This window comes from Sinocyclocheilus rhinocerous, unplaced genomic scaffold, assembly GCF_001515625.1.
Source record: "Sinocyclocheilus rhinocerous isolate Xijiao unplaced genomic scaffold, SAMN03320098_v1.1 scaffold2132, whole genome shotgun sequence".
NCBI lineage: Eukaryota > Metazoa > Chordata > Actinopteri > Cypriniformes > Cyprinidae > Sinocyclocheilus > Sinocyclocheilus rhinocerous.
In genome coordinates this window covers 328,436-340,166 of record NW_015648610.1, presented here as the reverse complement: position 1 = coordinate 340,166, position 11,731 = coordinate 328,436, and the positions used below count along the sequence as shown (strand labels likewise).

At 38.0% G+C, this 11,731-nt stretch overlaps 1 protein-coding gene across 2 annotated transcripts in view; it reads left to right on the top strand.

Moving 5' to 3' along the window:
• The window catches only part of LOC107709966 (tyrosine-protein phosphatase non-receptor type 5-like), a 35,204-nt gene that overhangs the window by 19,791 nt on the left and 3,682 nt on the right, over nucleotides 1-11,731 (top strand). Inside the window, exons 5-8 of one of the 2 annotated variants that reach the window (XM_016514638.1) lie at nucleotides 4,719-5,034; nucleotides 6,086-6,128; nucleotides 9,154-9,343; nucleotides 9,530-9,614. In XM_016514638.1, coding sequence (XP_016370124.1) covers nucleotides 4,719-5,034; nucleotides 6,086-6,128; nucleotides 9,154-9,343; nucleotides 9,530-9,614 — 634 coding nt within the window. Of the gene's footprint in view, nucleotides 1-4,718; nucleotides 5,035-5,769; nucleotides 6,129-9,153; nucleotides 9,344-9,529; nucleotides 9,615-11,731 lie in introns of both variants that reach the window. The other variant, XM_016514637.1, reaches the window with a different exon arrangement.

The window sequence follows — 11,731 nt, the reverse complement described above, 5'->3', positions numbered from 1 at the left end:
AAATATAGCTGCAAGCAGCAATCACGGGGCCAAGCACTCCAGAGGCAAACTGAGGAGCTAAGCATGGCATGGAGCATCAGACTAAATGCAACAATGAGTAATAAAAGCAATTTTAGGATGATTGTAATTGAAATGGCTGAAAAAAATCATAAATACAACCACTAATAATATGATTAAATGGCTTATCACTTTTGACCAACAGATGGCGCTGTAATCAAATAATTTTGGTGTGTTCTGTGTGAGGTGACAATGGCACACACAAAATTGTCATTATGTCAAAGCTTTGCAGATATATAGCCTCAGAGTCATTTTGGCACCATGCCTAAAATTTGTAGCAGCGCTGTACGAAAACGGTTTCGTCTATCGACACGAAATCCATAACTTTTTGTCAGCACAGTCTGAAGATAATCTGTCTCGATTTTGGTGAAAATCGGACCAACGGTCGAGGACGAGTTCGAAAAAGTAGGTTTTCAACATAAATCAAAATGGCGGACAGGAAGATCGGCTTACTATGGCATAATTGATATGTATGTTGTCGGCATGACCCAAGGAATATTTTGAGACCAGTTTCATTACAATAGGCTAATGCTATCAAAAGTTATTAACAGTTTTGAAAATTTCATTATTGATGGTTAATTAATGGTTTATCACTCTCGACCAATAGGTGGCGCTGTTACCAAATTGATGTAGCGTGGTCAGTGTGGTCAGGCACATACAAAGTTTGGTGTCAATATGTCAAAGTTTCGCAGAGATACAGCCTCAGATGCAGTTTGGCACCTTTCTAGCAAATTTGTTGATGCGTTACATGAAAACCGTTTTGTATATCGACACAAAATCCATAACTTTTTGCCAGCATGGTCTGAAGATGATCCGGGTCAAATTTGGTGAAAATCGGGCCAACGGTCTAGGAGGAGTTCGAAAAAGTAGGTTTTCAACATGAATCAAAATGACGGACAGGAATTTGGCCAATTTTGGCATAATTGGTATCGATGTTCTCGGCATGACTTAAAGAATATATTGAGACCAGTTTCATTACAATAGCCCAATTTATTAAAACGTTAATAGCATTTTTATAAATTTCTTTATAACTTTTGGCCACAAGGTGGCGCTGCCCCCAAGCTTTTTTTGTACTGTCAGAGCATGGTGCCGAAGACACATACCGAGTTTCGTAACGATACGCCAATGTGTTCATAAAATATACCATTTTACGACATAATTCAAAATGGGCGACACCCAAAATTTGATATGGTTGGACTCGGCATGCTGCACTGAATCCAAAGAGATCAGATTTGTGTTTTTTGGCCACACCATTCAGAAGTTATAAGGAAAAATATTAATTTTTCCATATCTCCTGACCACTAGGTGGCACAGCACAGAAACACTGCAGGTAGCCTCAGGTCATGCTTGTTATAACAGACACCAAGTTTGGTCTCAATACGCCAAACCGTTGCGGAGATATAGCCTCACATCCATTTTTGCATGCTTTTTGTAGAATTCGTTCGCGCATTATTCGAGAATGGTTTGACGAATCAACTTGAATTCCATAAATTTGTGCCAGCATGGTCTGAAGATGATGTGAGCCAATTATTGAATTATTGAAAATAGCGACAAAAACTAAACCATACTAATTTTGGACTTCATGTGACTCGGCATGAGCCGAAAAAGTAGGTTTTTCTAACAATTAAAAATAGCGAAAAAAACCGATTTTTGAATTTTGGGGTTCATTCAGCCAAAGATTCAGAGGAAAAAATAATTTTCCTTCTGTGCCTTACGGTTCAAAAGTTATTAGCATAAACATGAGTGAAACTTTGGACAAGCGGTGGCGCTAGAGAGTTTGAGTTAGAGACTCCAAACTTGCTATGGTTAATGTTGAGACTGTCCTTATCAGTGTGCCAAATTTCTCAACTTTCCCGCAAGCGGTTCTATGGGCTGCCATAGACTCAAGAGCAGAAGAAGAAACGGAAGAAGAAGAAGAATAAGAACGCCAACCGATACAATAGGTGCCTACGCACCTTCGGTGCTTGGCCCCTAATTATGTTATTTTTGTTTTCTTTGCGCACAAACAGTATTCTCTTAGCTTCGCAAAATTGAAGTTGAACCACTGATGTCACATGGATTATTTTATCGATGTCCTTGCTACGTTTCTGGACCTGGGAACATTACAGTTGTGTTGCTGTCTATGCAGGGTCAGAGAGCTCTCAGATTTTATCAAAAACATCTTAATTTGGGTTTGGAACGACATGAGGGTGAGTAATTAATGACAGAATTTTCATTTTGGGGTGAACTAACCCTTTAAAACTACCATATAATGCAGATTCTTTGTTAATGTAGAAAGTTAGAAATGTCATGAAATTTGACATTCATACAAACTATTTATGAGCTCTCAGATTTTATAAAAAATATCTTAATTTGTGTTCTGAAGATGAACGAAGGTCTTGCAGGTTTGGAACGACATGAGGGTGAGTAATTAATGACTATCCCTTTAAGTGTTTAGGTGTCAGTCATGAATCGCTGTGAGAGTGTGAATTGTGAAAACTGCTTTTTGTCCTTGTCTGTTAAATAAAATATCTCCTTTTGAAGTGGACTTTGAAATTTGTAACTTTGCAGATCTTTTTTATGCTCAAACAGCAACATTACAGACTAACTAAAGTTGAAAAAGCGAAAAAGCATAATAGGACCCCTTTAAATAAGTATGATAATAGGGTTAATAAATCTAGTTTAGTCATTTTAAGTCAGAAAACTCCCAATTAATTCTCATTTTAATTGCACCTTTTTGTAAATAGTAAAAGCAGAGTAACTGTATTATTGTTGTATTATTATTTTAGGTAACACTTTAGATTAGGGAACACATATTCACAATTAACTAAGAGTTTTCCCTCAATAAACTCCTAATTTGCTTCTTATTATTAGTATTAGTATTGGGTATAGTATTAAGGGATCTAAAATATGGTCATGCAGAATAAGGCATTAATATGTGCTTTATAAGCACTAATAAACAGCCAATATGCCAGTAATATGTATGCTAATAAGCAAATAGTTAATACTGAGAATTGGTGTTACTTTATTTCTTGTTTTTCCTTAATAGAGCAACCATGTCTTGTACACGTAATGAATGATTTACATGGATATAAAACGGACGGCTAAGCTGTTGAATGTGGTTAAGAGCAGCAATGCTAGTAACAGCAATAAGGCGGTTGAGGTTAGTAAGAGAAACATTTAGAGGCAAGTAGTGATGAGGAAGTGTTGTGTAGTTCAGATAGTGTGATGAAATGTCCTGTGAGATCTTAACAGTCAACTGTGGATTACAAGAAAATTTACCTACTTTATAAACATACTGACGTGAATCTGGTAGAAGATGAATCTTCTAATTATATGTAATTATAAGTAATAATATAAAATATGTATACAAAGTTTGGAATAATTAATATTTTTAATGTATTTGAAAGAAGCTCTTCAAAGCTCGTCAGTTGTCAGTGTCACATGATTCTTCAGAAATCATTCTAATACGCATATTTCGTGCCCAGTTGTTATCAGTTCTTAATGGTGTTAAATGATTAATAAAGTTTCTTATTATTATCAATGTTGAAAACATTGTTTTTGATGTTTTTGTGGGATATCTTTGTGGGAGCCATGATGCATTTTTCCCAGGATTCTTTGATGAATAAAAAGTTAAAGGGGTCCTATTATGCTTTTTCACTTTTTCAACTTTTTTGATACAGGAACTATTCGAGACGTTCATGCCAGACTGTTGTAATAATGTAAAATATGTGAAAGATAATGTGTTTTTCGAACAACCTAGTATGAGAGCCTGTTCTAGTACACCCCCAAAACAAAATCAAGACTTTGTAAAAGAGCATAATAGGACCCATTTAAAAGACAACACTTATTTGAAACTGATCCTTTGTAACATTAAAAATGTCTTTACTGTCACTTTTGATCAATTTTATGTGTCCTTAGTGAATAAAAGTTTCTTTAATGACCCCCCCCCACCCCACCCCCAAATCTTAGTTACTAGAATGGTAATGTATCATGGATTCCAACAAAATATTAAGCAGCACTACTGTCTACATTGATAATAAAAATTAATGTTTCTTGAGCAGCAAATCAGCATATTAGTATGCTTTATGAAAGACGATGTAACAGTGAAGACTGGATTAATAAATTATTTAAATAAAATAAAAATTATTGTAATATGTGCAAGTTAATTATATGTGAATGTAATAATTTAAGTAATATAATTAATTGATTTACTTAATTTGTATATTTATAAATATATCATAATTTACATATGAATGTATTGAGTGCATTTCAATAAAAAATATTTTGCCGTTTATCTTGCTGCAAGTGTTTGGATTAAATGTTTAGACTGAATTTGGAAAAAAAAAATTCTGAAATGAAGCTACATCACTACAACCCCACCAAAAAATAAATAAATAAATAAAGGAATTCTCATAACTTCTTCTGACCTATTATGCTAAGTTTTATTTGAGTAATACAGTAGGTGTTTGCGAACCTAAAAAATGAATTAAATAGGAGCATTATTATAGTAATGACAATCGTCATTCATGAGAGTTATAAAAAATATTTGATCATTTTCTATATGTAAAATATTATTTCTTTTCAGATTTAGGGTGACCTGGACAAGTTTTAAGATTACAAGATTTAAACTAGCTGCGAGTAATAGATTCATATTAAAAAGGAATATTTCCTTTCCTCAGGTGCTTTACCGAATAAAGGAGAAGGAATTCTTGGATCATCAGCTTAAAGACCCATCCACGCCCAGCCGGGACGTACAGCTGGCACCCATCCCTGTTCATGGTGCTCAGCCCCCTCTGACCCTCAAGAACAGCATGGTCCAGGCCAACCAGACATCCAAACCCAGTGCCACCCATTCTACCAGCAGCACAAGCGTCCCGTCCTGTAACATCAGCATCCATCAGACCCATTCCAGCGTGACGACGTCAGAGGTCCGCAGTACCAGCTTCCCACCCGGCCACTCTGTGGCTGAACTCAAACCCACTGTGTCCTCCACACATTCACCCCACCCCCAAATCTTAGTTACTAGAATGGTAATGTATCATGGATTCCAACAAAATATTAAGCAGCACTACTGTCTACATTGATAATAAAAATTAATGTTTCTTGAGCAGCAAATCAGCATATTAGTATGCTTTATGAAAGACGATGTAACAGTGAAGACTGGATTAATAAATTATTTAAATAAAATAAAAATTATTGTAATATGTGCAAGTTAATTATATGTGAATGTAATAATTTAAGTAATATAATTAATTGATTTACTTAATTTGTATATTTATAAATATATCATAATTTACATATGAATGTATTGAGTGCATTTCAATAAAAAATATTTTGCCGTTTATCTTGCTGCAAGTGTTTGGATTAAATGTTTAGACTGAATTTGGAAAAAAAAAATTCTGAAATGAAGCTACATCACTACAACCCCACCAAAAAAATAAATAAATAAATAAAGGAATTCTCATAACTTCTTCTGACCTATTATGCTAAGTTTTATTTGAGTAATACAGTAGGTGTTTGCGAACCTAAAAAATGAATTAAATAGGAGCATTATTATAGTAATGACAATCGTCATTCATGAGAGTTATAAAAAATATTTGATCATTTTCTATATGTAAAATATTATTTCTTTTCAGATTTAGGGTGACCTGGACAAGTTTTAAGATTACAAGATTTAAACTAGCTGCGAGTAATAGATTCATATTAAAAAGGAATGTTTCCTTTCCTCAGGTGCTTTACCGACTAAAGGAGAAGGAATTCTTGGATCATCAGCTTAAAGACCCATCCCCGCCCAGCCGGGACGTACAGCTGGCACCCATCCCTGTTCATGGTGCTCAGCCCCCTCTGACCCTCAAGAACAGCATGGTCCAGGCCAACCAGACATCCAAACCCAGTGCCACCCATTCTACCAGCAGCACAAGCGTCCCGTCCTGTAACATCAGCATCCATCAGACCCATTCCAGCGTGACGACGTCAGAGGTCCGCAGTACCAGCTTCCCACCCGGCCACTCTGTGGCTGAACTCAAACCCACTGTGTCCTCCACACATTCACCCTTTAGGATGAAGCCGGTTGCAGGCCTGCAAGAGCGGTAAGACTTCCTTTCAGTTCAGAAACAGTGCTGACTGATACGTAGAAAATAACTCACTTGGGAGTGGACTTTGTGGTTTGTAACTGTGCAGATCTGTTTCATGCTCAAACAGCAATGTTACGCACTAAAGGAAGTTGAAAGTGTAAAAAGCATAATAGTACCCCTTTAAAAGAGGAGTTAATTCAAAAAGGAATAATGTCATTATTTACTTACTCTCATATTGTTTCAATTTCACATGCTGTTATTTTTATGTAAACTCCTTTTGTAAAGGAGAGTTTTAGAAGAATCTGCTTTTTTCAAGGTGAAATTGTGAGAGGATTTATGCCAAACATCATTGATTCTTGTGTGGCATAACTAAATGCAAATGTGCAGAATGGAATATGAGACTTCAGAGATCTTAACTTGTCAAGCAACTAGATTTTAATGACATAACCAAGCCAAATACACTCTATGACAGGGATTCTCAGCTCTGGCCCTCGAGATCCATTTTCCTGTAGAGTTTAGCTCCAACCTTGATCAAAATCACCTGCCTGTACTAAGGCTGCGTCCGGATGCTAAAAAATGCCTTCGGGAGATGCATTCCAAAGTAGGAATTCACTTCCTGTTTCCTGAGATGCCTACATCTGATCGATTTTTGAAGGCAGCATAGATCTTTTGCTGCCTTTGATATCCCACAATCCTATGGCTTACATTCTGTGACAGTTGAGCGCCTCCAGATCCTTAACTCCGGCTGAGAGAAAGTATGCTACAGTGGAGAAAGAGGCGTTAGCATGCGTGTGGGCAGTGGAAAAGTGGAGGACCTATCTGTGGGGGCGTAAGTTTACACTGCGAACTGACCACCAGGCGCTAACAACATTACTCTGTACTAAAGGAGCAGACAGAGCTGGAATGCGCATAGCTAGATGGGCTGCGCGCCTGCTATGCTTTAATTATGACGTGGTTTATCGCGCAGGTTCGTTGAATTGTACAGCTGATTGTCTTTCAAGATTGCCCTTGCCATCTACCACAGATTGGGACTTAGGCACAGAACCTGAGCTAGTTGCATTGTTGTCAATGTCTCTTACGTCAGTTACTCCAAAGGAGTTTGAGTCTGCTTCTGTGGCCTGCCCTGAGCTTTCTGCTCTGCGTGCTCAGATTGAAAAGGGTTGGCCAGCTTCAGCAAAAGCCCTGGGTTCTCCACTGCAACCGTACTTCAAAATGAGACATGAACTTTGTGTGACCAACAATCTTGTGTTCCGGGGTTCACGTTTGGTGGTTCCATTGACGCTGCGCAGAACCATGGTCACTTTAGCACATGAGAATCATCAGGGCATAGTAAGGACCAAACAGCGGTTGCGTGAGCTGTATTGGTTTCCCGGAATGGACGCTATGGTTCAAACTCAGATTGCAGCATGTTCGCTGTGCCAAGAATCAGACAGGACTGCAAAGACTACTGCTTGTCCATTACAGCCAGTGCCTCTCCCTGACACTCCATGGTTGAAGTTGGGTTTGGACATAATAGGACCCTTTAAGACAGCTGCTTATGACTGTAGATACGCTATTACTCAAAATGGCCAGAGGTGGCGTTTACGCCTTCCATTACGACATCTGTAGTCATTGGATTCCTGAATTCTGTTTTCAGCAGACATGGAAACCCAGAATGTCTGGTAACTGACAACTTACCTCTTCAGTCTTTACTGCTTTCTTGGATGAACGGAATATCACACACATCAAGACGTCCGTGTACCATCCTGCAGCTAATGGGGCTGTGGAAAGATTCAATAAGGTTCTTAAAGACTGTGTGCAAATGGCCATTCTTCAGAAGCGACCATGGAAACAAGCTGTCTTGGACTTTTTGCAGACCTATCGTTCTACCCCACATGCAATGACTGGTGTTTCACCATTTGAACTGTTGTATGGTAGAAAAATGAGGACCAAACTCACTGTGTTTACATATCATTCCAAGAACACACTGGACAGGGAAGTTCGACAGCGAGTGTCGATTCGTCAGAATAGAATGAAGCAATACTCTGATGCGAAACGAGGGGCTCGGGTGCCTATGTTTCAGGTGGGGAATAGAGTCCGAATTCGGAAACCAACACGCGTTCCCAAAGGACATTCAAAGTTCACACAACCTGTGGAAATAAAGGAACAAGTAGGCCCAAGCACGTACAGATTGGCGGATGGACGACTGTGGCATTCTTCTCACTTATCCTTGGTCCCACTGGTTGGGAAGCCAAATTCAGATCAGCCTGCTGCTGATGTTTCAGAGGCAAATGTTCTGAATACTGATCAGGGCTTGGAAAGATATTCTGTTAGACAGCGTAAACCACCATTTTGGCTGAAAGATTATGTGAGCAAATAAAAGCATACAGTGGTTTGGATTACTGAATGTATGTACGTACATAAATTGAATATGGAGATTGAATATAGTCATTGCTATGCTTTTATTCTGTTGGATCCCTGAATGTTCCTGAGAGTCAGAATTTAAGGGACGTAGTTACAGTTCTTTAATTACTTTAAAGGAACTTTGTTATAAGGTGGAAGCTTATGCATGTATGTTCTTATTGAAGTTATTAACTGTTTTGAGTAATGGGTACTAAGTGAAATTGTTACGTAACGGGGGAGATGTGGTGTCCTGTTATTCAATGTTATGCTTACTAAGACCACAAGAGGGAGATAGGACGAGTGGGGGAGAGAGAAAAGGGAGAAAAAAGAAGTAGAGTGAGAGACTAGATGTATGTGTGTTAAGAACTGTTATTAAATGAGTTATGTGACCCGTTCAACTGCTGTGGCTCATATCGCTACCTGAAACACAACAATTTGCATATACCCTTGTTATACCCACTTGTTTTGTTTTTCAGAAGTCCATAATCTACTGTCATAGCTTCCCTTTTTGCTGTTGTGTGAAACATTAGAGCATTAGGCTATGAATTTTTTATTTCTTATGCCAGCAGGTGAAAGTAAAGGTAGATTTGTTCTACCACACTTACCTGACTGTGTTTTGTTAATGTTTTCCCACATATTTTTGATATGTCTCATGCAGACGTGGATCTAATGTCTCGCTGGTGCTGGACATGAGTGCTTTGGGTTCGGTGGAGCCTTTGAGTAGTGGGGTTGTGACCCCACGTGAGCGTGCAACTCAGGAATACCTGCAGTCAGCCGGTCGGGTCCTCTCACGGCAACAGCTTCGTGACATCACACTGAACACACAGATGCTGCATGCAGAATTTGCCGTAAGTAACACGCCAGTGCACCACTAATAAGTAAGTTCAGCAGTAATGTGGTTCAGGTTGGCTTTACTTAATCATGGGAATTACAGACAGTTGGGGTTCAGTTAGGCATCTTTCAGTGCTTATGTTATGACAGTTTGACAATTTCCGTTGTACTTAGTTCAGAGTGTGTAACTTTTTTATCCACAGGAAATTCCAATGAACTTTGTGGATCAGAAAGAGCTGGATATCCCAAATCATGGATCAAAAAATAGATACAAGACCATTTTGCCAAGTTAGTATAAGAATTTCCAATGAATTTCCAATGTCATTTCACTTTGAGCTGAGTGTTTATCTGGGGCAGTCGTGGCCTAATGGTTAGAGAGTCAGACTTGTAACCTGAAGGTTTTGGGTTTGAGTCCCGGTACCAGCAGGGATTGTAGGTGGGGTGAGTGAATGACCAGCACTCTCTTCCACCTTCAATACCACGACTGAGGTGAGAGCAAGGCACCGAACCCCCAGGTGCCACAGCAAAAATGGCTGCCCACTGCTCTGGGTGTGTGTTTACAGTGTGTTTGTTTGCTCACTACTGACTGCTGTGTGTGTGCACTTGGATGTGTGAAATGCAGAGCACAAATTCTGAGTATGGGACACCGTACTTGGCCACATGTCACTTCCTTTCCTTTCCCATGTCAGTGTCACAGAAAGACAGCATTGTTGAGTATATTCAGCAACAGCTTAATGCATAGCTTGATGGTGTGGTTAAAGAACTTGTGTATAGAGGACAGATTTTGTTTTTTTCCATTGAAAATTATTTTTCTGCCATAATGTAACTCATATGACTTTTTTCTTTTGTGGAGCAAAAAAGGAGAAATTCTGAAGAATGATCACGCTGCTCTTTTCCATAAAAATGCTAATGAAAACAGACAGTGATCTTTTAAACATTAAGGACAATAAACACCATAAAAGTGCTAATTTTGTTGTCAAAAGTACTGATACTTTGGTACCAATTCGATACTGAAATTTTAAAAACATAGCCGTTCTGCTGTATTGGTAGTACCGAGTACCAGGTTAATTCAGTACCCGGTGATAAGCACTGCTTTCAAATATTACCATACCTAAACACAATGTAAGTAAGATTTTATTCTACAGTGTAAAAATATTTTTTTGATCATAACAGGAGTTTTCACTCTTTCAGTAAGTGAAATCAGGTTCAGTGACTACAAAGATTGAGCTTTTTAATGCAATGTAAAGAAGATTGGATGGTTATTATTTGCATTCATAATTAATTAAAATTTTTATATTTTAAATAGTAAAGCAAACTATTAAAATCAAATAATTCCAATAGTTTTTGATACGGTGCTCTATTTGGAACAGAGAACTGCAAAATTTTTACTGGTTTGCATACAATTTTTACTGGTATTGATACCGTCTAGTGACATTTTGGTACATTACTGTGACAACAACACTATTACAATACTGCTACATTTACATGCTACCAAAAATTTAATAATTTCAATTGGACTAAAAAGACTTAATGTAAACCCATTGATCAGTCCAACCAAAATCGATCAGAATGACATTTCAGTCCGACTGAAAGTAGTGATGTAGACCTTAAATAATCTGTTTAATAGGAAAAATTAACCATGTGCATGTTTAAATTTTATGAACTAGTCAGTAAAAGTTTTTACAACAGTTTTGATGACATCAGTCTGCACTTCAGCTTCTCATTTGATTTTCTGTCCAATCAGATACTCTCTAGAATCTGAAATGCTAAATCTATACCTGAAATTGATCAGTTGTTCACACTTGTTCACAATTGTTCAGCCACAATAGAGAGTGCATTAAAGTTAACATAAGTGCTTCATACTAGGAATGTCCTATATACAGTCATGGCCAAAAGTTTGGGCAGTGACATACATTTTGTGTTTTGCAAAATTTGCTGCTTCAGTATTTGTAGATTATTTTTCCACATGTTTCTATGGTATACTGAAAAACAATGATAAGCATATCATAAGTTTTAAAGGCTTTTATTGGCAAAAAATATATAATGAGTCAATATTTACAGTGTTGACCCTTGTTCTTCATAACCTCTGCAATTCGCTCTGGCATGCTGGATATTAGCTTCTGGGCCAAATCCTGACTGATGGCGATCCATTCTTGCCTTATTAGTTCTCGGAGTTGATCACAATTTGTGAGCTTCTGCTTGTCCACTCGCTTTTTGAGGACTGACCACAGGTTCTCTGTGGGATTGAGATTTGCCTGGCCACGGATCCAAAATTTCAATGTAATGATCTTCGAGCCACTTCTTTATCACTCTTGCTTTGTGACATGGTGCTCCATCACGCTGGAAAATGCACGGATCATCACCAAACTGCTCATGGATCGTTGGAAGAAGTCGCTCTTGCAGGA